The sequence below is a fragment of the Chlorocebus sabaeus genome, chromosome 23, assembly GCF_047675955.1.
Source record: "Chlorocebus sabaeus isolate Y175 chromosome 23, mChlSab1.0.hap1, whole genome shotgun sequence".
Classification (NCBI taxonomy): domain Eukaryota; kingdom Metazoa; phylum Chordata; class Mammalia; order Primates; family Cercopithecidae; genus Chlorocebus; species Chlorocebus sabaeus.
In genome coordinates, this window is record NC_132926.1 from 55204529 (window position 1) to 55232519 (window position 27991).

General features: G+C 44.8%; 1 protein-coding gene, 1 long non-coding RNA gene and 1 other non-coding gene across 3 annotated transcripts in view; 2 read left to right on the top strand and 1 right to left on the bottom strand.

The window, feature by feature from the left end:
- Positions 1-6996, bottom strand: part of LMNB1 (lamin B1) — a 58326-nt gene extending 51330 nt beyond the window's left edge. The window contains exon 1 of the mRNA XM_008014289.3: positions 6234-6996. Within this exon, the coding sequence (XP_008012480.1) occupies positions 6234-6592 (359 nt within the window). The 5' untranslated portion in view covers positions 6593-6996. The remainder of the gene's footprint in view (positions 1-6233) is intronic.
- A 243-nt stretch (positions 6997-7239) lies between these two features.
- Positions 7240-27273, top strand: LOC140709980 (uncharacterized). The gene is made up of 4 exons (XR_012090878.1): positions 7240-7817; positions 18404-18490; positions 24194-24368; positions 26809-27273. It is a non-coding gene; the product is annotated as an uncharacterized lncRNA (long non-coding RNA).
- LOC119618464 (U6 spliceosomal RNA) lies at positions 24489-24593 on the top strand. The gene has a single exon (XR_005234758.2). It is a non-coding gene; the product is annotated as a U6 spliceosomal RNA (small nuclear RNA).
- Positions 27274-27991: the final 718 nt, after the last annotated feature.

Genomic DNA, 27991 nt, shown 5'->3' on the forward strand with positions numbered 1-27991 from the left:
AAATCAGTTTTAGGGGTTTGGTCCTTCCAAGTGTTCCCTTGAAAATTAAAGTAACATTTAACATAACTCTGTTATAAAATAACTATAAAAAGCAGTTTAACTAGTTATATTTTAACTCTTATATTTTAAGAGTTATAAAAATATAAAAGTTTGATAATTCATATTAAGGCTAGGGTGTATACTGTCAATCTGCTTCAAACAGGGCAAAATCAGTACATTAAAAAAAGATATAGTAATACACAGGATGATGAAGGTTTGTTTTTTGTGGTTTTTTTGTTTGTTTGTTTTTGTTTTTGAGACAGAGTCTTACTCTGTCACCCAGGCTAGAGTGCAGTGGTGCGATCTCGGCTCACTAAAACCTCCGCCTGCTGGGTTCAAGAGATTCTCCCGCCTCAGCCTCCCGAGTAGCTGGGATTACAGGCGTGTGCCACCACGCCCAGCTGATTTTTGTATTTTTAGTAGAGATGGGGTTGCACTGTGTTGGTCAGGCTGGTCTCGAACTCCTGACCTAGTGATCTGCCCGCCTCAGCCTCCCAAAGTGCTGGGATTACAGGTGTGAGCCAAGGCGCCCGGCAAAGGTCTTTGTTTTTCAATTACTCATCCTATGTACAAAGAAAACGCTCCTAAAAAAGATTAGCATGTTTTTGACTGGGCACAGTGGCTCACGCCTGTAATCCCAGCACTTTGGGAGGCAGAGGCGCGCGGATCACAAGGTCAAGAGATGGAGACCTTCCTGGACAACATGGTGAAACCCCATCTCTACTAAAAATACAAAAATTAGCTGGGCATGGTGGCAGGTGCCTGTAATCCCAGCTACTTGGAAGCTGAGGCAGAGGAATTGCTTGAACCCAAGAGGCGGAGGTTGCAGTGAGCTGAGATTGTGCCACTGCACTCCAGCCTGGTGACAGAGTGAGACTCCATCTCAAAAAAAAAATTAGCATTTTTTATTATTTTAGGTATGAAAACCAAAGTACATGAGTGTTAAAACAACCCTGAAGATTTTGTTTCACCTATGGGCATTTCCTAAAGTTCCTTCTATGAATGACCAAAATATGGAGAAAGCCAACAGAGTAAATATATAAAATATAGGATAAACTCTCAACCCCTTCATTAAAAAATATTAAAAAATAGTTTATCAGATTTACATATCAGTAGGTTGCATAATTTCAGCTAATAACAAGCCAGAAAAAGGTCTAAATTTCTTAACTCTCCCTGAGATTCAGAAAACTACTATTTATATCATAATTACACAGATGAGGAAATAAAGGCTAAAGGACTTAAAAGTACTGGTGGGGTACGGTGGTTCATGCCTGTAATCCCAGCACTCTGGAAGACCAAGATGGGTGGATCACCTGATCTCTGGAGTTCGAAACCAGCCTTGTCAACATGGCGAAACTTCATCTCTCCTAAACATACAAAAATTAGCCAGGTGTGGTAGCAGGTGCCTGTAATCCCAGCTACCCATAAGGCTGAGGCAGGCGAATTGCTTGAACCCAAGAGGCGGAGGTTGCAGTGAGCTGAGATCGTGCCACTGCACTCCAGCCTGGACAAGAGAGTGAGACTCTGTCTCAATAAATAAATAAATACCTACATACATACAAAAATCCATAATCTTTTATCTATACTTTCAGAGTTTGAAAACCTAAAATTTTGTTAACACATTTAGTGGCAAAACCTGACCTGAAACTAGGTCTATTTTCAATCTGTCTTTCTCCACCTGCCGTGACAATATCTCTCCCTCAGAAATGTTTCATGATAGAGTGCTAACTCTTATCTACCCTAACTCTATCTATAAACCCCACTGGGGGTGTCATATTCAGTATGTACATCATATTACCGTCTTAAATTGGAATTGCTTTTACTTCCAAAGCACATGGCCCCCAGGGTTTTACAGAGAAGATAGGGGACCTGTATCACTGAAGGAAAATAAATGTCTGAATCCACAAAACCAGTTATTGAAGATTGATATAAACACTTAACTTTCTGTTACATCTGTTTTTCCCATATAGTTAACAGTGAAATTCTGAAACAAGTCAATTTCTCTGTACTTTTTGTTTAAAGTTTTGAGTGATGGCATTCATCATCATTCTTGGAAACTGTTCTCCCAAAAAAGCTTTCAGCAAAATATAACTAGGCTTGGACTGAATCAGAGTAACTGTACCTTGCATATGAGATCTGTATTCCTATGGATTCAGACACCACATGCATGGAAACTATTGCCAAATTCTCTTTAGAACAAGCATTTCCATGCTCTGCTTCTAAGGTATTTTGTGTGCTGAGGAACCAAAAAGAAACTAAGCAACTTGGAATCTATAATTCTCTCAAGGCTGTTTTCTTAATCTAAATCTACCTAAATGATGATTATACTTAATTACAAACACTCTGGTTCCAAATAAAAAATTAAATATAGGCCAGGCATGGTGGCTCACACCTGTAATCTCAGCACCTTGGGAAGCCAAGGTGGGTGGATCACCTGAGGTCAGGAGTTTGAGACCAGCCTGGCAAACATGGTGAAATCCCGTCTCTACTAAAAATACAAAATAAGTGGGGTGTCGTGGTGCACACCTATAATCCCAGCTACTTGGGAGGCTGGGTCAGGAGCATCGCTTGAACCTGGGAGGCGGAGGTTGCAGTGAGCCAAGCTCTGTCTCAAACAAACAAAAAAAAAGAAACACATTAACAACCCTGGATGCCAGAAGACAATAGGGCAAAATAACACTTTCCAAGTTCTGGAAAAATGTTAACCTAGTATTCTATACCTAGCCCAACAGCCAATCAAGCATGAGACTAACAAAGCTATTTTCAGACATACAGGACTCAGAAAGTTTACCTCCTGCCACCCTTTCCGAATAAATTACTTAAGGATGTTCTTCAACAAAATATGAAGAAACCAAGGAAAAGGAAAATACACCCAGGGTGGAGAGCAGTAGTGTGATCTCAGCTCACTGCAACCTCCGCCTTCCGGGTTCAAGCGAAGCCTCCTGCCTCAGCCTCCAGAGTAACTGGGATTGCAGGCGTCCACCACCACACCCGGCTAATTTGTGTATTTTTAGTAGAGACGGGGTCTTGCCATGTTGGCCAGGCTAGTCTCAAACTCCTGACTTCAGGTGATCCACCTGTCTAGGTCTCTCAAAGTGCTTTATAGGCATGAGCCACCATGCCCAGCCAGGAAGCTGTCTTTAATAAGTCACAGGACGGCCAGGCGCGGTGGCTCACGCCTGTAATCCCAGCACTTTAGGAGGCCGAGGCAGGCAGATTACGAGGTCAGGGGATCCAGACCATCCTGGCTAACATGGTGAAACCCTGTCTCTACTAAAGAATACAAAAAATTAACTGGGCATAGTGGTGAGCGCCTACAGTCCCAGCTACTCGGGAGGTTGAGGCAGGAGAATGGCGTGCACCCAGGAGGCGGGGGTTGCAGTGAGCCAAGATTGCGCCACTGCACTCCAGCCTGGGCGACAGAGCAAGACTCCAGCTCAAAAAAAAAAAAAAAAAAAAAGTTACAGGACATCAGTACACAGCATACCTTAAGCAAAGAGAACTCTAGGGAAGAAAGTAGATTCATGTGATAGATAATATGATTAGATAACTTCAAAAAGTCTGCAAACACACTGAGGGCAAATTTTTCTTAACAAGAAAAACAAAAGGCTACTGAGGAATAAATCCATATAAAAAAGTCATAATTCAAATGAGGAGCAAACTAAAACGTGGCATGTTTTGAGCAAATGATGGTATGTTGGGGGGGGGGGGAGAAGAGTACACCTAATCCTGGCAATAGGAATATACATACAGTAGCAGAGACCTAAGAAAAATATAATCCCAGAACACTACTTACCCTGGGAGAATAGATACTGTCAATCCCTCAGACAGGCCTTCCTTAATCACACTAACCCTTCACTCTGCTTCATTTTTATTCACTTAGCATCTGCTATTACCTAAACTGTATCACATACATTATTTCATTGGTTCTAATACACATTATTCTCATTTTTTAACCCCACTGAAACCAGCATGCATTTTAGAATCCATACATTTACAACTAGTGTCAGCCAGGTGGCAGCCTTGTTACTGTGTGAAAAACCTGTGGATAACTCCTGGAAAGATTACAAAAGCGCCAGCATCAAAATGCTTCACATCAGACAAAAGACAATCTTTTTTTGCTTGCTGGGATATAGCTCCCCCAGTACACTCTCAGCAACAAAGAATAGTAATTCATTTTTTTAAAAAATCTTCGTACCCTCTAACATAGAACGGTGACTGGTACACAACAGATAATTGATATGTGTGAATCTTTTTTTTAGACGGAGTCTCACTCTGTCACCCAGGCTGGAGTGCAGTGGACCATCTGCAGCCTCTGCCTCCTGGATATCAAGCGATTCTCCTGCCTCAGCCTCCCCAGTAGCTGGGATTACAGGCGCCCACCACGACGCCCAGATATATATATATATCTTTTTTTTTTTTTTTTTTTTAATTTGAGACAGGGTCTCACTCTGTCTCCAGGCTGGGGTGCAACGCGCAATCTCGGCTCACTGCAACATCCGCCTCCTGGGTTCAAGCGATTCTCCTGCCTCAGCCTCCCGAGTAGCTGGGACTACAGATGCGTGCTACCACGCCTGGGTAATTTTTTGTATTTTTAGTAGAGACGGGGTTTCACCAATTAGGCTGGTCTCGAACTCCTGACTTCAAGTGATTCGCTCACCTCGCCTCCCAAAGTGCTGGGATTACAGGTGTGAGCCACCATGCCCGGTCCTGTGTGACATTTTAATATCTATGAAATCATGATGGGTCCAACAGGATGGTTCCTACACAGTTGGTTCTGGTGTTTTTATCTTCTTAGTGGTACACATCTAATGGCAAGTCTTACAAGCAATGATATCTAAGACTTGAAGGAATTCAGTGGCAAAAAGTTGGAGAAACATGGAAATAACAGTGTGAGTGAGCTGACCGCTCATTTAAAAAGATGAAACCAAGGCTTAGTAAATCCAAGAAGCAGGGACAAAGAGTGTCAAAGTGAGAATAAGGTACCTCCAGAAATTTCAGTTGGCAGTGCTAATGGCGAGCACGAATTCCAGACCCAAATTTTGCAAATCTCTAAAGCATGACATCAACACTTGTTGCCTACTGATGACAGGCCATTTTGCTTATCAGAAAATCAAAATAAGGCCTGCAAAGGTCTGCAAGTGTATTCTTGTGCACTGGAATGAAAACTCACACTCGCTTAGGTGAATAATTACAAACTCTCCTTCGCTCAAACACTCAGCATTTACACAGCACCCTGTCACCTGCCCTGGTACACTATCTGCACAAGGGCGGACTAAGGGGTACTAAGCACGGTCCCTACCCGAAAGGCCGACTATACTATGAGGCGACAAAAGCTGGGGAGAGGGGGCCGCTGCCTGAGGGGTAGGCAAACCGCAACTCGAAGAACAGTGGCCGTAACATGCACAAACCCGGCTTTCCTTCCCTGCGCAGAACCACCTGAGGGCTCGCACCATCCCCGCTGAGACAGGACACCTTTCCCCTGAGAAAGCTAACCAGCTAGCAAACCTAACTTCCCTGAGGCGGGCTGGAGGCGCGCGGATCAAGCCCCGCCTCTCTCTGCCGCCCAAAGCAGGCGTAGAACCTTCGCAAAATGTCACAGGGCCAAGACTGAGCGCGCCAAAGCGGGACCCACCCCCAGGAGACGCGGATGCTCCGGGAAGGTCCCTCCCCTTCCTCCCTCTGCCCGCGCGAAGCTCATTCATTCTAGAGGCGGGCTGCCTGTCCTCCCCGGCCGGCCATCCCGGCACTGCAAATCCGCTAGACGCTTTGTCTCGGGCCGGCCGGAAACCCGGGCGCGCACTCGAGCGCGCGTCCGCGCTCCAGCTCCCTGCACCTGGGGCCTGCGGGCCGCCTCTCCGCGCCGGCTCCCCGGGTTCGAGGTGCGAAAGCGGGCGCTCGTTCTCAGCAGTCCCAGGCGCGCACTTACCACGTCCCAGCGGGTATCCAAAACCTAGAAATCGGCATCACGGCCCCCATCGCTACAGCTCGAGCCCCCTCCGCGACCCCTGCCCCACTATGAACTCTAGATTCTTTTTCCTTTTCTTTCCGGAGACCGAGACCCTATTCCTTCCGAAGGACGCGTGCATCCTGGCCTCTGCACTCCCTCCCAAGGGCACAACCCGGTGAACTGGCCGCCGCGACTGCGCCCCCGACCCTCCTTGGCGCTAACGCGGCAGCCAGCTAGCACTCACTTGAGGAGCAGCTGGTCGTGTTCCGCCTTGCACTTGCCCAGCTCGATCTGCAGCTTGGCGCGCTCGCGGGCCGTGTCGTCGAGCGCGCGTCGCGCGTCGGCCAGCTCGGTCTCGTAGAGCGCCTTGAGGCCAGTGAGCTCGCGGCCGCGCACCTCCTCGCGCTCCGTCACCTGCAGCTGCAGCGCGCTGTTTTCCGTCTCCAGGCTGCGCACCTTGTCGATGTACACCGCCAGCCGGTCATTGAGCTCGCGCAGCTCCTCCTTCTCCTGGAGCCGCGACAGCCGCGTGGGGCTCAGCGGCGTGGTGGGGCCGCCAGCGCGGCTGCCCGTCCGCGGCGGCACGGGGGTCGCAGTCGCCATGGCGGGCGGCGGAGACAGCGGGGAGGGGAGGCCGCGAGCGGGACCGTGACAAGAAGGGGACGGCAGGGGGCGAAGCGGGGACCGAAGGCACAAACCCGCGACCTGAGCTCGCGTCTAGACGCCGGCGTTTAGAGGAACGGAGAAGCACCTGGGATGGCGGGAGCTCGATTACAGCACAAAGGGCAAAGGCGCGCGGGGGGTGGAACTACGAATCAATCGATCGATCGCGAAATGCCCTTTGTAAGAAAACACACACACCCACTCACACACGCACGCGGGAAAATGCAAGATGAGGGTGACTGGAGGCCAAGCAGGGTCCGCGCCGCCGCCGTCTCCTGCTCGCAGCACTTTGTTTCCTCTCAGGCTGCACGGAGCGGCGGGCGGGGGGAGGAGGGCCGGGAGGGGCGGGCTGGAGGCAAGCCGCGGGGGGCGGAGGTGGCGCGGGCCGCGGCGCCGCACACCCCAACATGGCCGGCGCGCCCTGGCGCCTCCACGTGACCGTCATCGGCCAATGGGGAACGGGCAGCGTGCTTCGGCGGCCCGGAGGCCGGGCCTGTAAATTTAAAATCTGGCCCTCGGGCAACCGTCCTCTCGGCACGCCCGCCTGGGCGGTGCCCGGACGGGACTCAGGGCGGCAAGGAAGGACGCCCGGGACTGCCCACCCGCGCGGCCCTGGGCCCAGCGCCCTCCGGGCCCTCCCGCCGCCCCGCGGGGACCCCTTGGAGGGGCCGGGCCTGCGAAAGGCGGGAAGGAGCCCGGAGGTTTCCGGGGCGGATCTGCGCCACCGCCCACACTCGGCGGTTCAGGGAAATTCAAATATAAACGTTCCTAAAAGCCACACGCGAAACTCAGAGTCCCCGGCCACCGCGGGCGTGGTAACCTTATCCCCTGTTTCTCTGGAGGGCTCGGGAAACGGCTTGGAGGCTGGAACTCTGTGGAATTACGTAATAGGCACTTGAGTCCGAGGTTCCAAATGCACGGCTTGCAGGTTCCAAGTGCCAGCCTTTATTTTTCTCTCTGGTGGAAAATTATATCAGGCAACTTCTTTCCATGAAATTGAGATCGTGCGACTTGAAGCCGACAGATTATCACAGAAAAACCAGCAACCCTGATTTTAAATCATTTGCTACCAGTGTTAATGGGCGGTTCCTAATCCGTTTGTTTCTTAATTTAAGGGTTTGTAAAATCAAAAACAGTTCAGAAATGATACGATTAACATATGACGGTGAGTACGAGCGCAAGCTGTTTCACACTCTTAGATGCATAAAAATCTGAACATGTGGAAATTTAAGATGAAATAATTTTTTGCTTTTAAAAAGAGGCTCCCAAGATGTCACTGGCAGCTAGAAAGCACATTTCATCCCTTTGAAAAGTTCCTAATTTTTAGGCTAACGTTTATTGGGACTCAGTGCCAGCACTAGGCTTTTCATGGATTACCCATCCACACAACCGCCGTGTGATGTAGGAAACTGGATTGTTTCTATTTGAAAATTCATCCGGGCGGGCGCGGTGGCTCACGCCTGTAATCTCAACACTTTGGGAGGCGGAGACGTGGGAGGATCACCTGAGGTCAGGAGTTCAAGACCAGCCTGACCAAGATGGTGAAACCCCGTCTCTACAAAAATACAAAAATTAGCCGGGCATGATGGCGGGTGCCTGTAATCCCAGCTACTTGGGAGACTGAGGTGGGAGATTCCCTCGAATCCGGGAAGGGGAAGTTGCAGTGAGCCGAAATGGCACCATTGCACTCCAGCTTGGGTGACAGAGACACCGTCTGGAAAAAAAAAAAAAAACCATCCATTTTATAGCTGCCCAGCAGGCGACAGACGGGACTGCTTTTGACAGGTCCCAGGATTCTAATTCGAGTCTGGCCCTTAACTATACCCTAGATGGCCACCTTACCAACTGTTAGGAACGCTTCTGTAATTAATGGTTACTTACTTTAAAAATGGCAGAAATGAAGGCCAGGATATTCTTTTAACTGTTAATCAAGTCATGTACATAAGAATTAGTGAAGAACACTGGGAGCTGCATATTCATCACAGATGAATTTCTGGCACTCTGTGAATTATAACCATTCTCCTTATTAATGGTTCTATTTCCTGTCCGGTTTCCTGAAATATCTTCTTTCTTTTTTTGGGGGGGGGTGGGGGAAGGGTGGCAGGGAAACGGAGTCTTGCTTTGTCGCCCAGGCTGGAGTGCAATGGTACAATCTCGGCTCACTGCAACTTCCACCTCCTGGGTTGAAGCGATTCTCCTGCCTCAACCTCCTGAGTAGCTGGGACCAGCGCCACGACACTCGGCTAATTTTTTGTATTTTAGTAGAGACGATGTTTCAACGTGTTGCCCAGGCTGGTCTCGAACTCCTGAGCTCAGGCAATCCGTCCGCCTCGGCCTCCCAAAGTGCTAGAATTACAGCCGTGAGCCACCGCGCCCGGCCATGAAATACCTCCTTTCTTAACCTCGTTGAGAATTTAAGAATCGAAAAGCTTCGACTTTAAGTATTCAAGTAATCTTAAAAGGAACTTTAAAATCTAAATTACTGATGAGAAAACCAGCCAGGGTGGTGGCTCAGCCTGTAATCCCAGCACTTTGGGAGGCGGAGGCGGGCCGATCACCTGAGGTTGGGAGTTTGAGACCAGCCTGACCAACCTGAAGAAACCCCGTCTCTACTAAGACTATAAAATTAGCCGGGACTGGTGGCACATGCCTGTAATCCCAGGTACTTGGGAGACTCAGGCAGAAGAATCGCTTTAACCTGGGAGGTGGAGGTCGCCGTGAGCTGAGATCGTGCCATTGCGCTCCAGAAGCGAAACTCATCTCAAAACAAAAAAAAAGAAAGAAAAGAGAAGAAAAGAAAATGGGAATGATTTCTACTTGCACGGGATTTGTATAGATTTAATAAAACAATTCATGCAGTGCGTTAGACATATAACATGTGAAGGCTAAATAGTAACTCTTACTAATAGTAATCATGTGTTTCCAGTCAAAACCAAGAAAAAGGCCGGGCGCGGTGGCTCAAGCCTGTAATCCCAGCACATTGGGAGGCCGAGACGGGTGGATCACGAGGTCAGGAGATCGAGACCATCCTGGCTAACACAGTGAAACCCCGTCTCTACTAAAAATACAAAAAACTAGCCGGGCGAGGTGGCGGGCGCCTGTAGTCCCAGCTACTCGGGAGGCTGAGGCAGGAGAATGGCGTAAACCCGGGAGGCGGAGCTTGCAGTGAGCTGAGATCCGGCCACTGCACTCCAGCCTGGGCGACAGAGCGAGACTCCGTCTCAAAAAAAAAAAAAAAAAAAAAAAAAAAAAAAAACCAAGAAAAAATAATGGAAAATCTTGAAGCCTTAGCATTAGGTAATTGTGGCCAGGCATAGTGGCTCATATTTGTAATCCCAGCACTTTGGGAGGATGAGGCAGGTGGATCACTTGAGGCCATGAGTTTGAGACCAACCTGGCCAATATGGTGAAACTCCATCTCTACTAAAAATACAAAAAATTAGCTGGGCGTGGTGGCAGGCACCTGTAATCACAGCGACTTGGGAGGCTGAGGCCGGAGAATCGTTTGATCCTAGGAGCTGGAGGTCGCAGTGGGCCCGGGTAGCGCCATTGTATTCCAGCGTGGCAACAAGAGCAAAAAACTGTAGCAAAAAAAAAAAAAAAAAAAAAAAAAAAAAAACCAGAAACACACACACACAAGAATTAGACAGTCGTGCACATTTTTGGTCAGGTACTTTACAAAATATACACTTTCCTTATTCTCTAGGTGTTTCCCATACCTAAAGCTAAACCTGGAATATGGCCTTCTGTACTCTCATACTAAGTGAGTCAAGCTCCCTTTATTCAAGTAATTCCTGAAATCTTATCCCTCCAAAGTTTCCCCAATGAATTGGAAGAAACAAGTTGTAAGTTTGTAAGTGACAACCTTTCTGCATTTACCAGGATAGTGGTGATTTCAAATCTCCTGCCTTTGTTTTCACTACACACCTCCATTTACTTGTCAGGGCACATGTCCTCATTATTGGTTAGACCATATATAACCCCACCAAGTCTCAACATGCCATGCCATCATTTCCCTCGCCCATACTCCTCCCACAACTACCTCACTACATATAAAGAACTCAATTGACATTTGTCCTACTTTATGTATGTCATTTGGATCTGGGACAGAAAAATATAGGATACATAAGACATCTGGGGAGAAGGGGCCATACTAGGATTGGGTGAGAAGAAAGGGGGAGGACAGACTGAAAGCTTAGCAGTAACCCACTTTTGTCTCCGGAGAGGGGAGCGACAGCTGGCAGATAACTGAGTATACATTGCAAACAAATAGGATAGCTGGGACTGTGACACAAAATGAAACAAAAAATTGCTAAATGATATCTCTTCAATATATGTTTGCTGAATGGATGAATGAAAAAATAACTGAATACATGATGTCCTGGAACAGATTGTTTGACTAAATATATTTTACAAACTTGGTACTTTTTCCAGTTATTATAAAAGTGTAGGCATTATGTTTTAGAAGGTTGAGTGATTATCCAGAATGTCTTCCAAGTCTGATTTTGATTTTTGTGTTTAAAAAAAGAATCTTAGGAGTTTTAAAGTATATTTACCATCTTTAAGAGGATTGTTCTTATAGAACAGCCACCTGAAGGTTTTATACTGCTCAAAATTGTTATTTTTTTAAATGTATATATATAGGTAGGGGTTTTAAATTTTGAAAATAAGAACAAAAATTTTAAAATTAAAAAAAAAATAGGGGTGAATGACTGGGAGTGGTGGCTCACACTTGTAATCCCATGACTTTGGGAGGCCGAGGCGGGCGGATCACCTGAGGTCAGGAGTTCAAGAGCAGCCTGGCCAACATGGCAAATCCCCATCTCTACTAAAAATACAAAAATTAGCTGGGTGCGGTGGTGGGCGACTGTAATCCCAGACACTCAGGAGGCTGAGGCAGGAGAATCACTTGAACCCAGGAGGCAGAGGTTGCAGTAAGCTGAGATCATGCCATTGTACTCCAGCCTGGGCAATGAAGCAAGACTCCGTCTCAAAGAAAAAAAAAAAATATATGGGTGAAGGAGAGTCGAGTGACAGTAAACCAGATGGGATTCCCACAAGAATGAGGAATTCATCCTAAAAAGGGATAAGGAGAGGCTGAACAAACAAAAACAACACGGCATATGTATATGTACTTCATGGAGCTTGAGTAAGAAACGAGTCTCCTTCAGGCCTAAATGCCCAGAGATTCACATATTTTAGAAAAACCGGCTGGATGCGGTGGTTCACACCTGTAATCCCAGCACTTTGGGAGGCCAAGGTGGGCAGATCACCTGAGGTCAGGAGCTCAAGACCAGCCTGGCCAACATGGTGAAACCCCGTCTCTACTAAAAATATAAAAATTAGCCGGGGCTAAAATTAGTGGGACGAGATCATGCCACTGCACTCCAGCCTGGGCAACAAGAGCTCTGACTCAAAAAAAAAAAGTGTCTTATTTATTTGCTCACTCATTAATCCGTGCATTTATTCAACAAACATTTGTTGAACACTTACTACATGCCAAGCAAGGAATGTCTAAGGTACATGATCCCTGCTTGGAGAAGCTCAAAGGCCCAGCTACAGGCAGGCAAACATGTATATAATAAATTATGCCTCGAAGTGTCAAGTACTAAACAGGCATGAACAAAGCGGTGTAGGCATGTCAAGGATGGAGCAAGTTTCTGTGTGCAGGAGGAGGGAGCAGACAAGATGATCTCTAAGCTGGGCTTCTAAGAATGTCAGCCTCCAGGGACTGGCAAAAGGACTCAGAACCTTGTGGAGGGCTGTAAATGGCAACCCACAGCCCCCAGGGAGAATTAGAGGGAAACCCAGACAGAATCTCTAATTCCCCATGGTTTTATTTCAAACCACACCAAGCAGGAGGTGCTTTAAACTAGGGATTTGTAAAGTAGTAAGATAAGTGTATTTTAGTCAATAATCTTAATTTAGGCCTGGCTTACATTAGTCAAGAAAAATGGAAAATTGATAAAATTACCATATAATTTTTAAAAAGTAAGTTACTTAAGCTATCATAACAGTTATGCCTTGCCTAAAGCAAAACAAAAACAGAAAAACCAATGAAGCAGGAAATGCTAGAGTACCTCCTATGTGCAAGGCACTCCACTGGATGATTGAGTTTTGTTTTGTTTTGTTTTGTTTCAAATTTAAAAAGAAACGAGGTCTTGCCATGTTGCCCAGGCTGGTCTCCAACTCCTGGGCTCAGGCAGTCCTCTGCCTTAGCCTCCCAAAGTGCTGCGATTATAGGCGTAAGCCACCATGCCTGGCCTAGGAGTTTTTTGTTTTGTTTGTTTGTTTGTTTTTATGTATAAGATAGTTCCTTCCCTCAGTGAAGGCACTGAATTTTTTTTTTTTCTGTGTGTGTGTGGAAATAAAATATGTTTACATGTGATTAAATAGGGTAAGCAATGATGCCATAAATTATGAAGGCCCAAGGGATTGACATTGATGACAAGTGTCAAATCACTGAAACTGCTAAAATTTAAAGAAGGACTCACTTCAGTTAAGGACAACATGATAGAACATCCTGCAAGAGGACCATTTGAACTGGACATGGAAGTAGGGGAAAATGTATTCAGTTAATGATTTGAATTACACAAATTAGCTGTATAAGTTTTTCAGGAATAAAACTATGTAAAATGAGATGACTATATTTTGTATGAAATATTTGTATTTGTGTACGTTGAGAATTTTTTTTTTTTTTTTGAGACGGAGTCTTGCTCTGTCACCCAGGCTGGAGTGCAGTGACGCGATCTCGGCTCACTGCAAGCTCCGCCTCTCAGGTTCATGCCATTCTCCTGCCTCAGCCTCCCCAACAGCTGGGACTACAGGCGCACGCTGCCACGCCCAGCTAATTTTATTTATTTATTTATTTATTGTATTTTTAGTAGCGACGGGGTTTCACCGTGTTAGCCAGGATGGTCTATATCTCCTGACCTTGTGATCCGCCCGCCTCGGCCTCCCAAAGTGCTGGGATTACAGCCATGAGCCGCCACGCCCAGCCATGTTGAGAATTTATATTGGTAACTGGGCAAGAATTATCCAGGATTTGGTTGCCCACATACTTGGAATTTAATGCTACAAAATATATTCTGTTAAAGTCTCTGAAAAGAGATGACACTGAAAAGTAAATAGGGACTTCTCCAATTTACATACAGAGTATAGGAGCAACTGAAACTTTTATATACTATTGATGGGAGTGTAAAATAGTACAACCACTTCAGAAATTGTTTGACAGTTCTCCAGCCTGACCAACATGGTGAAAGCCCATCTCTACTTAAAAAAAAAAAAAAAAAAAAAAAATTAGCCAAGCATGGTGGTGGGTGCCTGTAATCTCAGCTACTGTGGAGGCTGAGATAGGAGAATCTCTTGAACCCAGGAGGCAGAAGTTGCAGTGAGCCGAGATCACACCACTGCACTCCAGCCTGGGCAATACAGCCAGACTCCCTATGAAAGAAAGAAAGAGAGAAAGAGAGAGAGAGAGAGAAGGAAAGGAAGGAAGGAAGGAAGGAGGGAGGGAGGGAGGGAAGGAAGGAAGGAAGGAAGGAAGGAAGGAAGGAAGGAAGGAAGGAAGGAAGGAAGGAAGGAAGGAAGGAAGGAATTGTTTGACAGTTCTTTATAAAGGTAAAAATGGGTCCTGTAGTCCAGCAGTTCCACTCCCAAGACAAATGAAAGCATAAGTACGCTAAAAGACTTGAACAAGAAGTTTATAGTAGCTTTGCTCGTAAGAGCTGAAGGGGTTCAGAACATGCCACCCCAGAATATGTTGGCATATTGATTATTTTGAGCTGAAGCCAATTGGGAATTACAGCAGATGTAGAAAAGACTCTCGGCCTGGCGCAGTGGCTCACGCCTGTAATCCCAGCACTTCGGGAGGCCAAGGCGGGTGCATCACGAGGTCAGGAGTTCGAGACCAGCCTGGTCAACATGGCGAAACCCCATCTCTACTAAAAATACGAAAATTCGCTGGGCATGGTAGCGGGCACCTGTAATCCCAGCTACTCAGTAGGCTGAGGCAGGAGAACTGCTTAAACCCAGGAGATGGAGGTTGCAATGTGAGATCACACCACTGCACTCCTGCCTGGGCAACAGAGTGCGACTCCATCTCAAAAAAAAAGAAAAGAAAAGAAATGTATATAAACTCTCAGTCCTAACCACTTCTTCAGTCTTCGTTTTTTCTTATGAAGCCTCTGGTACACTAAAAAAAATTAAGTAAAATTTGTATACTTTTATCCTATTGAAATGTCTCAGGTTGGCTGGGCGCAGTGGCTCACGCCTATAATCCCAGCACTTTGGGAGGCTGAGGCGGGTGGATCACAAGGTCAGGAGTTTGAGACCAGCCTGGTCAACATGGTGAAACCCCATCTCTACTAAAAATATAAAAATTAGCCAGGTGTGGGGACAGGTGCCTGTAATCCCAGCTACTCAGGAGGCTGAGGCAGAGAATTGCTTGAACCCGGGAGGCGGAAGTTGCAGTGAGCTGAGATTGCGCCACGAAGAAATGTATCAGGTCAGTTTAATTCTCAGGCCCAGCCACAGAAGCTAAGAGTAGGGGAAAGTTTTTACTCCCTACATAGCCACAACTGAAAAAGATTCAAATGTTCCTCAACAGGAGAATAGAAAAATGGATTGTGGTATAAGTACTATTTAGCAATTCAAAAAAAGGAATAGCAGGTACACCAACCACGTGGTTGAATCTCATAAACATTATAATGAGCCATAGAAGCCAGGTATTAAAGGGTACATCTTGTAAGATTTACTTATTTAAGTTTAAGAACAAATAAATCTAATTTATGGTGAAAGAAATCAGAACAGTGATTTCCTACAGGGTTGAGAATTGACTGGAAGGGGTCATTAGGAAACTCTCTGGGCCCAACGTGTTAGCTCACACCTACAATCCCAGCACTTTGGGTGGCTGAGGTGGGAGGATGGCTTGAGCTCAGGAGTTCAAAACCAGCCTGGGCAATATGGTGAGACCCCCATCTCTATTTAAAAAAAAAAAAAAAAAAAAAGGCCAGGAGTAGTGGCTTCCAGCACTTTGGGAGGCTGAGGTGGGTGGATCACCTGAGGTCATGAGTTGCAGCCCAGCCTGGCCAACATGGTGAAACCCCATCTCTACTGAAAATACAAAAATTAGCTGGGCTTGGTGGGGCACTGGTAGCCCTAGCGACTCAGGAGGCTGAGACTGGAGAATCGCTTGAACCCAGGAAGTGGAGGTTGTTGTGAGCTGAGATCAGGCCATAGCACTCCAGTTTTGCCGACAACAGCAAAACAACGTCTAAAAAAAAAAAAAAAAGTCCTGGGTGTGGTGGCTCACGCCTGTAATCCCAACACTTTGAGAGGCCAAGGCGGGCTGATAACCTGAGGTGGGGAGGATAACCTGAGGGTCGGGAGTTTAAGGCCAGCGTGACCAACATGGAGAAACCCGGTCTCTACTGATAAAGTACAAAATGAGCCTGGCGTGGTGGTGCATGCCTGTAATCCCAGCTACTGGGGAGGCTGGGGCAGGAGAATCGCTTGAACCCGCGGGGTGGAAATTGTAGTGAGCCACGATCGCATCACTGCACTCCAACCTGGGCAACAAGAGGGTAACTCCGACTCAAAAATAAAAATAAAAATAAAGGTCCGGTGCAGTGGCTCACTCCTGTAATCCCAGCACTTTGGGAGGGCGAGGCGGCCAATATGGTGAAACCCCGTCTCTACTAAAAATACAAAAATTAGCTGGGCGAGGTGGCACGCGCCTGTAGTCCCAGCTACTCCAGAGGCTGAGGCAGGGGAATCGCTTGAACCCGGGAGGCAGAGGTTGCAGTGAGCGCACGGAGATCGTGCCATTGCACTCCAGCCTGGGCAACAAGAGTGAGACTTGGTCTTGGAAAAAAATAAATAAATAAAAAAGAAAAAAAGAAAACAAATAAAATGGTTGGTGCAGTAGCTTATGCCTATAATCCCAGCACTTTGGTAGGCCGAGGTGGGAGTATCATTTGACATCAGGAGTTCAAGATCAGACTGGCCAACATGGTAAAACCCCGTTCCTACTAAAAAAAATTGACCGGGTACGGTGGTTCACGCCTGTAATCTTAGCACTTTGGGAGGCCAAAGTGGGCGGATAACTTGAAATCAGTAGTTCGAGAACAGCCTAACCAACATGGTGAAACTCCGTTTCTACTAAAAATAACAAAAATTAGCCGGGCGTGCTTGCGCATGCCTGTAATCCCAGCTGCTTGGAAGGCTGAGGCAGGAGAATCGCTTGAGCCTTGGAGGCAGAGGTTTCAGTGAGCTGACATCGTGCCACTCCACTCCAGCCTGGGTAATGGAGTGAGTGAGACTCCTCAAAAAAATAAAAATAAAAATAAATTTAAAAAAATTAAAAAGAAAAGAAAAGAAGAAAATAAAAAAAAAACTTTTGGAACCACAGGAATGTTCTATACCTTGAATGAAGTCATGGGTACATGGGTACATACAATTACCAAGACATTAAATTGTACACTTAAGATCTGTGGATTTTACTATATGTACAATACATTCCACCATGATAAAAAATGAAAATATTGGGAGGCTGAGGCGGGCAGATCATAAGGTCAGGAGTGCAAGACCAGCCTGACCAATATGCTGAAACCCCGTCTCTACTAAAAATAAAAAATTAACTGGGCATAGTGGAGCACGCCTGTAGTCCCAGCTACTCGGGAGGCTGAGGCAGGAGAATGGGGTGAACCCAGGAGGCACAGCTTGCAGTGAGCCGAGATCGCACCACTGCACTCCAGCCTGGGCTGCAGAGTGAGACTCTGTCTCGAAAAAAAAAAAAAGAAGAAGAAAGAGTGAAACAAGTGACTTGAAGAGGGTTGTTGTCATTTTTTGTCTTGGAAAGATTGGAATATGAATAAAGTATTATGAAACAGATCTTTAAAAAGAAAAACATCGGCTGGGTGCATTGGCTTATGCCTGTAATCCCAGCACTTTTGCAGACTGAGGCGGGTGGATCACCTGAGGTCTGGAGTTCGAGACTAGCCTGGCCAACATAATGAAACCCTGTCTCTTTTTTTTTGTTTTTTTTTGTTTTTTTGTTTTGTTTTGTTTTGTTTTTTGAGGCAGAATCTTGCTCTGTTGCCCAGGCTGGAGTGCAGTGGTGTGATCTAGGCTCACTGCAACTTCTGTCTCCTGGGTTCAAGCAACTCTCCTATCTCAGCCTTCCGAGTAGCTGGGATTACAGGTGCCTGCCACCACACCCAGCTAATTTTTGCATTTTTAGTAAGGCTGGGATTTCACCATGTTGGCCAGGCTGGTCTTGAACTACTGACCTCAGGCTATTCACCTGCCTCAGCCTCCCAAAGTTTTAGATTTACAGGCATGAGCCACCGTACCTGGTCGAAACCCTGTCTCTGCTAAAAATACAAAAAGTATCCAGGCTTGCTTGCACGCGCCTGTAATCCCAGCTACTCAGGAGGCTGAGGCAGGAGAACCGCTTGAACCCAGGAGGTGGAGGTTGCAGTGAGCCGAGATAGCACCACTGCACTCCAGCCTGGGCAACAGAGCAAGACTTGGAAAAAAAGAAAAGAAAAGAAAAAAGAAGAGAAGAGAAAAGAAAAGAAAAGTTCAGTAGTCACTGTGGCATTCATTTGGGAAAATCACCCTGTGGTAATCTGAATCAACTTCTTCATAAGATTTTCAGGAACCTGCTGTCATTTATAAGAAATTGGTTTCATTTCTCCAATAGTAACTTCTTCGTTACTTTCATTTATTATATACTTCCTTCAACAGATTTAAGTTGGGTTGATCTCAAAGTGAAGGATGGAGAAATGAATTCTCTATTGTCATAAGGAAAAGGGAAGTCATGAAGTTAGAAGTGTCAGTCCACCATTTTTATTTTTTAAATTACAGTGAATCAAAATATCTGCTTCACTGCAGATGAATTAAGATGCTATTCTTGCCGGGCACGGTGGCTCACGCCTGTAATCCCAGCACTTTGGGAGGCCAAGATGGGCGGATCACGAGATCAGGAGATCAAGACCATCCTGGCTAACCCGGTGAAACCCCGTCTCTACTAAAAAAATACAAAAAACTAGCCGGGCAAGGTGGCGGGCGCCTGTAGTCCCAGCTACTCGGGAGGCTGAGGCAGGAGAATGGCGTGAACCCGGGAGGCGGAGCTTGCAGTGATCTGAAATCCGGCCACTGCACTCCAGCCTGGGTGACAGAGCGAGACTCCATCTCAAAAAAAAAAAAAAAAAAGATGCTATTCTTCCTATGAACTACTATAGCAGTCATTTGGAACCCAACATATTGCTTTTTTTTCTACCTTTTCAACTAAATCTTGACTCTAAGGCAGCAGAATGTCTCCCGGGGGGACAATGCAATGGTGCAATGATGTCATCTTTCTGTCTGCCAGGGCCCATATGCAAGTAGAACCAACACAGGACAATGGAAGATCTAAGTACCCTGATCTTTCACCAGACTCTTATTCCTCATAATGAATCTACCATATCAAAGAGATACTTGTGCATACTTCCTTTGAGTAAAGCACCGTAATGGACACAAATCAAGAGACACATACTTTTGAAACTTTTCAAAACATAAACATTTTCAAAACAAAAAATAATTACATGTGGAATGTATCTTATTTCCTGTTATTTTTGTCTAAAAATAAGAAATTGATCTATAATGTTTATTTTAGTGAACATGTATCTATTCGTGCTCAGATAGTACCAAATATAATAGCATGTAATGTAAGACTTACTGTCTCTAAATACCACCAGACTATTTCAGTTTCAAGTTTACTGTGTCATGTCAAATGTTTCATCAACTGGTCATGACAATTGATGGAGAAACTGGAGGAAATCAACCACTTAATTAAAATGCATACTTTAAATACCGTGTAGTATGCTAAGCAATGAGAGAGCGAGCCATGGATGTAGCAGCTGCCTCAAATATAATCTAGTTAACATTAGACATGTTACTAGAGCTAAAAGATGAACAGCTAATAAGATACCTGCATCACATATTAACAGGCACAAGATGAATGTGAAGGTTTGGGAATCTGGTAAAATGAGATTACAGAATTGCACATTAGAAACAGAATTATTGCTCTGTGATAGATCACGGGCAATACACCATTAAAGTCCAAAAATGATCTGAATGTAGGAAAGGTAAGCCTTCAGACATCTGGTTGGGAGGCCAAGGCAAGTGACTCACGAAGTCAGAAGTTCAAGACCAGCCTGGCCAAGATGGTGAAACCCCGTCTCTACTAAAAGTACAAAACTTAGTGGGGCACGGTGGTGGGTGCATGGGGAGGCTGAGGCAGAGAATTGCTTGAACCTGGGAGGCTGAGGTTGCAGTGAGCCAAGATCGTGCCACTGCACTCCAGCCTCGGCGACAGAGCGAGACTCTGTCTCAGAAAAAAAAAAGAAAAAAGAAAATCTGGGCCGGGCGCGGTGGCTCATGCCTGTAATCCCAGCGTTTGGGGAGGCCAAGGTGGGTGAATCACTTGAGGTCAGGAGATCGAGACCAGCGTGACCAACATGGTGAAACCCCATCTCTACTAAACGTACAAAAATTAGCCGGCAGTGGTGGCACACCCCTGTAATCCTAGCTACTCAGGAGGCTGAGGCAGGAGAATTGCTTGAACCCAGGAGGCAGAGGTTGCAGTGAGCTGAGACCGTGCCACTGCATACCAGCCTGGGGGACAGAAAAAAAAAAGAAAATCTGGCTACAGATCTCATTCTGGCCTTTGGACTGGGAGCAACAAGAAGTGTGGAGAATGCTTTGGAGATACAGTGGGCTAATTTTACCAATCACTAGACAGATAAAACTGGGAGCATTTGAGAGAATAATGAGGTTTTGAGGATCAGGTAAATAAAAGCAGGACAGCAGGACAGTCAGACATACCCACGTGTAAATCCTACTCAGTCAGTCCCTTTGTGACCCTAGCAAGTTACTTAACATCTGCAAACCTTCATTTTTTCATCTGTAAAAAGCAGAGAAAGAACTACCATATAGGGATGTTGAAAGACTTGAATATGTTAGCATATGCCAAGGGTATCTGACACAAGGGTAGTACTCAGTACATATTTATTCCTTTGTCTTCCCCTACAAAAATAGATATTAGGATCCTTGCTTCCCAATTTTGAAAGGAACTATTTAATTTAGCCCATAAGGCATTATACTAAAAATCACTGCTTGTTACACATTGCATTTTCAAAATGTTAACTGTTTTACCTTGCCATACTCACTAATGTGTATATTGGCATGGAGTCAATATTTACACAAATATTGAATAGTGTGTGTAGTGATTGACTTACTATAACTTGATTCAATTTAACAGACTTTCAGTTACTGTTACTATAGTCGGCTCTAGAGAAATTATGAAATGATCAAGATGCAGAAACTAACAGGGTGTGCCAGGAAAGACCTGCACTGTTAGTAACCCAACCTCTCTCCAAACACAAGACGCTATGGCTTGAGTTTGGATTTCATAGCCAGTTGTATTGTTTTAGTGATTATTTCTTACATATCCTGGAACAGTTTGATTAATTTAAATTGACTTTTGTAATAGAAAGAATAAATCACTTTCAGTTGATGTTGTGAAACTATAAACAGGCACCTAGTTATTGCAAAAAATGGAAGGAGATAAGATCTATTTTTCTTAGATACACATAATATTATAATCTAGATTGTCCCTTTGTGTGTCCCCACACCACATCCACATTTTGAAGAGAAAAAAAAAAAAAGAAAGTGCGTGCTCTCTACATGACCACAAGACCAACCACTACTGCCTGCTAGACAGAAAAAGGGTGGCATTAAGTGTGCAGCCATCTGCTTGTCACTGGCTCCTGGCGAGGCAAGAAAAGCTAATTAGCACCCTCACCCCACCCCCACTCTCGCCTCCATGCCCCACCATCTGGCTGGTCACCCCTTGCCGCCAACGTCAGTTTCTCCCTGCACCCTCTAGCTTGAGGAGGTCGGAGACATTTGCCTTCTTAGGAAGCGGCAAGAACAGGCTTCAGCAGCACCTTAAGCTATGAATTTCTAAAACTGAAAAGAGATTACATAAATTACCTCCTCTCTCCGTCAGCAACGCTCTCTCCTTCACTGATCCCTGTTATCTTACCTAAAACATCTTTTCCTCTTTATCCAGGAAAATAGGTCTGGAATCCAGTCTGTTTTGTAATTGACAGTTGTCTAATGATCAACAGGTACCTAATTCCTCAGTGTAGGAATTAGGTACCTAATTCCTCTCTCATCAATTTTATTTAAGGATTTGGGGGCAGAAAATGGGATGCCAAATTATTCAGTAAATGTAGGGTATTTCACCATAAAGCCACAGGAAATGGTGAAAGGGGACATTTAATTGAAACAGTAGTGACAGCTCAAATCCCTTACTCATTAAAGAGATGTAGAATAAATAGGACATCAGCTAAGCAGACTAAGATTTTAAGATTTCACAGAATAATCAGTGAACTTTCTAAGGAGTAAACAAATGCAGACTAGCTATCAGACTAGCTATCACCAGACAAGAAATACGATTATCCTATTTGCCTGAGAAATAATGCTATCTGGATAAACTGATGTTTGTTTCACTTAAAAAAAAAGAAAAAAAGAAAAAGAAAAAAAAAAGAAAAAAAATCTTGCTAACGTAGGATGCAGTTTTTTTTAAAAAACAACACGTTATTTTTTCCCTATACTTCTTTCTTGTTCTGACTTCTTTCTTCTCTTTTTCTAACTCATAGTAATACAAGCCATATACTTTTAAAAACTTAACAGTGCCAGCTTTAAAAAGGAAAGGCAATAGGAAAATAGAAAATAAACTCTGAAAATTTCAAAACTGTAAATATTGGCTTAGAATATGAATCCGATTAGAATCTTAGAGATAAGCTGTAGCTAAGCTTACTATGAAAAGACTTGCTCCATAGTTATATTTCAGAAGCAACAATGTAAACTTGGAAAAGAAGACAAACTATAAAAAACTATGGAGTTTTGATGCCAGAATTTTTACCTCACTATAATAACTTGGTAGAAGAAATTGTCCAAGTGTATCTTTTTAGATTTTAATAACAGAAGGAAAGGTAGGCCAACCGACTGTAGTTTAGAATAGTTTTCTAAGTTAGATGAAATAATGCTGTGACCCAGATCTGAACAGAATACCAGATGCTTCCTACCTACAGGAGACATTTGCAATTTTTTTGACTGCTCACCCTCTGAACTGTCTTCCTATGTTTGAGGAATTCCTCACCATTTGAGTCTTAGTAAGAAACAGGGTCCTGCTCCCACTCTAGATGCTAAAAATCCATCCACCCATGTCAGCCGCCTATTTCTTTTGCAGGCCTAGGTTTCGCCAATCAGGTGTACCAGCTCCAGATTTTTTTTTTTTTTTTAATATAGGATCTCGCTCTGTCACCCAGGCAGGAAAGTGCAGTGGCACAATCTCGGCTCACTGCAACCTCCGCATCACCACATCCAGCTATTTTTTCGTATTTTTTACAGAGACAAAAAATGTTGCCCAGGCTGGCCTCAAACTCCTGAGTTCAAGCAATCCAGTTGCCTCGGCCTCCCAGAGTGCTGGGATTACAGGTGTGAGCCACCACCCCTAGCTCCAGAATTTTGACTCTGGAGTCAGTCACTCAAAGCAATGGAAGAGAGGCACATCCATTCTGGTAGACACACCCAGTTTCAAAAGTCAGTCAGGGCCAGACGCTGTGGCTCACGCCTGTAATCCCAACACTTTGGGGGCCAAGGTGGGCGGGTCACTTGAGGTCAGGAGTTCGAGACCAGCCCAGCCAATATGGTGAAACCATGTCTCTACTAAAAATACAAAAATTAGCTAGGCATGGTGGTGCACGCCTGTAATCCCAGCTAGTCAGGAGGCTAAATCACGAGAATTGCTTGAACCTGTGAGGCACAAGTTGCAGCGAGTGGAGATCACACCACTGTACTCCAGCCTGGGTGACAGAGCAAGACTCCATCTCTGAAAAAAAAAGGAGTGGTGATGACAGCACCATCCTACGTGCTGGTGAGTGTGGCAGCTGTAGAGTCTCCTCCTCCTTGGCAGCAGCAATGACCTGCTCAGACACAATCTGGGACCCCAGGATGTAGCCTCCTTTGACCTTGGACTTCTGGCCCTCCCGTGATTCCGTGAGCTACCCAAAATGTTTTCAGTACTGTCCTTTTCTGCTTATGCCAGAATCAGTTTCTGTTACTGATTCTAAAGAGCCCTAAGGGACACAGAGCCTCTGGAATAGTGACTTATAATTAAAAGGAGAGAGGAACCAGGACATGAAGTACAGTTTCTTATAAGCTGTGTAGTACTCACAAAAGACATCTAATTGAAGATAAGATCATTAATTTACGTGTGTATTTTTCCTTAATGTAAGCCAGGGAGGTGTTTCCAGGAGGACACATGGGGGAGCAGGGAGGCTGCGGAGGACAGGTGGGAGGGGCGGCAGGAGAAGGGGGCTCCAGGCTGGGGGATGCAGGTTTCACTGACAGTTGGGAAATAGTGAAGGGAAACCTCATCCCTTTATCAAGGTCTAGGCCCCAAAACTCTTTTGCAAAATGCAGGGTTTGTATCTGAAGGCCTCTGGCCGTGTGCCTGCTGCCATTTCCTCTGTCCCTGAGATCTCCAGAAGAGAAAGGAGCTCCAGCCTCACGTTCTTTGGGCATGGAGAGGAGCAGAGCAGGATGGAGCCTGCAGGTCATGCCAGGAGTCACCACAAGGCTGTGGCTGTCAGCTCAGGTACCAAGCTCAGGCAGCGGGATTGTAAGAACACCTGGAATGGAAAGCCATGTGCAGAGGATGAGGATATTAGACTACCTCTTTTACAAACAAAACTCTTTTAGTCTAAGCCTGATTATAGTGCTCCCTTTGGCTGTACATATACTAAAATTGGAATGATACAGAGAAGATTAGCATGGTCCCTGTGCAAATATAATGCAAATTTGTGAAGCCTCCATTAAAAAAAAAAAAATTGGAGGCCGGCACAGTGGCTCATGTTTGTAATCCCAGCACTTTGAGAGGCTGAAGCGGGGGGATCATGAAGTCAAGAGATCAAGACCATCCTGGCCAACATGGGGAAGCCCCATCTCTACTAAAAATACAAAAATTAGCTGGGCGTGGTAGTGCACACCTGTAGTCCCAGCTACTCAGGAGCCCAACGCAGGATAATGGATTATCACTTGAACCCAGGAGGCAGAGATTGCAGTGAGCTGAGATGGCAGCCATTGCATTCCAGCCTGGTGACAGAGCGAGACTCTGTCTCAAAAAAAAAAAAAAAAAAAGGAAAGAAAATACAGCCTAGACATATATCGAGGCCTTCTGTCTAGAAAAATAAAAATAAAAATAAAAATTAGCCAGTCCTGTTGACTTTCACCTGTAGTTCCAGCTGAGGCTGAGGTAGGTTGGAGGATTCCTTGACCCTGGGAGGTCGAGGCTGCAGCGAGCCTTGAAGCCATGATTACACCATTGCACTCCAGCCTGAGTCACACAGCGAGATCCTATCTCAAAAAAAAAAAAAAAAAAAAAAAAAAGGCCTAGTTATAATAGAGCAATATTCTAAGTGTTTCGTTTGGGGTGATGAAAAAGTTTGGAAATAGTGCTAATGGTTGCACAACATCATAAATGTAAGTAGTGGCACCGAACTGTACACTTAAAAATGTTGAAGATGGCAAGTTTTGTTGCACATGTTTTACCATAATTTTTATTTTTCACAATTTTTACAAATTAATAATTTTATATACCAAAACCCATTGAACTGTACACTTTAAGTAGATGAATTTTATAATATGTGAGTTATGTCTCAACAAAGCTGTTTTTGCTTTTCTTTTTTTGAGATGGAGTCTGGCTCTGTTACCCAGGCTGGAGTGCAGTGGAGCCATCTTGGCTCACTGCAACCTACGCCCCACAGGTTCAAGAGATTCTCCTGCCTCAGCCTCCCAAGTGGCTGCTATAGCAGGCGTGCACCACAATGCCTGGCTAATTTTTGTTGTTATTATTATTATTATTAATTTTTGAGACGGAGTTTTGCTCTTGTTGCCCTGGCTGGAATGCAATGGCGCCATCTCTGCTCACCGTAACTTCCGCCTCCCGGGTTCAAGCGATTCTCCTGCCTTAGCCTTCCCAGTGGCTGGGATTACAGGCATGAGCCACCGCGCATGGCTAATTTTGTATTTTTAGCAGAGATGGGGTTTCTCCATGTAAGTCAGGCTGGTCTCCAACTCCCGACCTCAGGTGATCCGCCCACCTCAGCCTCCCAAAGTGCTGGGATTAGAGGTATGAGCCACCGCTCCTGGCCTCAATTATTATTATTATTATTTTTAAAGGCTGGATAATAGAATGTCAGGAAGGAGCATGTCATTTAATGTGATGATCACTGTAGTACAGAAAATAAGCAAAACTTGCCTTTGGCTATAATACGTGATTATAACATTAAAGTCTATGTGTGGTTGGCAATGGACTGCCCCCAGTTCTCTCTGAGAATTTCCTGATGTGTCCTCAGGAGTGGATGCTTCTCAGCCTTGTTTCTGCTGTGTAGTTCTATCCTATCACATCATCATGGCTCACTGGTCCAGAGGTGATCCCTGAGTAAAGAAGGAACAATTAGCTTCTCTTTTCCAGGAAGTAGACATTTTGAAGAAGCCCTTGAAGCAGCACTCTAAGGAGGAGGTCTCTGCACGTGTGCATGCTCACAGAGTTCTCCAGATGTGCCCTGGCTTCTGTCCCCTTGAGGCATGGTCTCCCATTCTTCCCTGGATTCAGAGTTGCTCTGGTATTCTAGTAGCGCCTCCACCCCTTGGTTTTTTGTTTTTTGCTTAAGCTGTTTTAGTTTTTAGTCCCTTGTGACCAGAGAATATTTAATTTAATATACAGCACAAATCTTTAATGTGGTATTATTTCACTGCTAACACAGAATTTCTGGTTTATGGTAAAATAAAGATCATATGATCATCTGCCACTTCCCACTGTCCTTTCTGAAGTACAAGAACTCCAAACAGCTACAACTGATGTGTTTTAAATTATTTGAAGGTAAGTTAACGCAGTGTTTTAGAAAATAATTTAAGGAATCTGGGGGAGAAATATGAAGTCTCTTAACTTATATGCTTTTTTTTTGGTCCTGGGTAGTTTGTGTGTGTGTGTGTGTGTGTGTGTTTAAGTAAAAATACGTTATACTTCCTTTCAGAATTCCATCATCACTTGGGAGATTTCTGTGAATCATCACTAAAGCCATTCACTTTCTTATAACTAAACAAGAATCTTCTTCTGGAGTTAAGTATCAGATATAAATGTTCTCACTGACCTCCTCAGGAAGCAAAAGTCCTAAATCATTATATGGCAGTGAAGGTACAAAAAAAAAAAAAAAAAAATCAGCAGGAAATAAAGCAGAACTGTTGCCAACACATACAAGCTGCAGTAGCACCCACAAAATGTGTAGTATCCATTCTAACACATTCATTGGACTGGATTACATTGTGTTATAGACTCAGTTAACTCTGGAAGAACATAATAGGTGTTTATTGTTTAACCTATAATGCAAAATATAATTAAGTCTATAGTCTCCAATTCTTCTCAAGTTCAAATGAAACCAACAATTTTGGTTTTGTCTAACATTCAGGATGTGTTTCTAATTGAACTGAAATCACAGTAATCACCTCCACTTTCTCTCTTGGGATCTCTATCATGAAAATTAATCGTATGATTTTGCCCCTCCCACCCAACCCCCCGTCTTGTGGAAGAAGCAATACTTGTACTTGCTGTACCTGAAAATCCCCATTCAGGGCAGAGGTAGGTATTATTGGCATTTGTCTGATCTCTGGTGTGCCCCAAAAGAAATGGCCTGAAACTGGGGGCGTATTGAGTAAGATTGCAAATGGTGATTTGGGTTAGAATTCCAACCTGCAACTCACTCGAACATCCTTTCGTTGACCTCTACTCCAATTAATTAGTGTGGTTTTTTTGTTTGTTTTTTTTTTGAGATGGAGTCTCACTCTATTGCCCAGGCTGGAGTGCAGTGGCTCAATCTCAGCTCACTGCAACCTCCAACTCCCGGGTTCAAGCAATTCTCTTGCCTCGGCCTCCCAAGTAACTGGGATTACATGCACCTGCCACGACACCTGGCTAATTGTTTTATTTTTATTAGAGACAGGGTTTCATCATGTTGGGCCAGGTTCCTCTCAAACTCCTGGCCTCAGATTATCTGTCCACCTTGGCCCCCCAAAGTGCTGGGATTATAGGCATGAGTCACTGGACCTGGCCTAGTGTTCTTTATTACTCAAATAATTGTTATAAGAGAAGATCTTAAGAGAACTCTTAATCCTACATTGTGAGGATGTCTTATAAGACCACACATTTCCTGTTCTAAATGC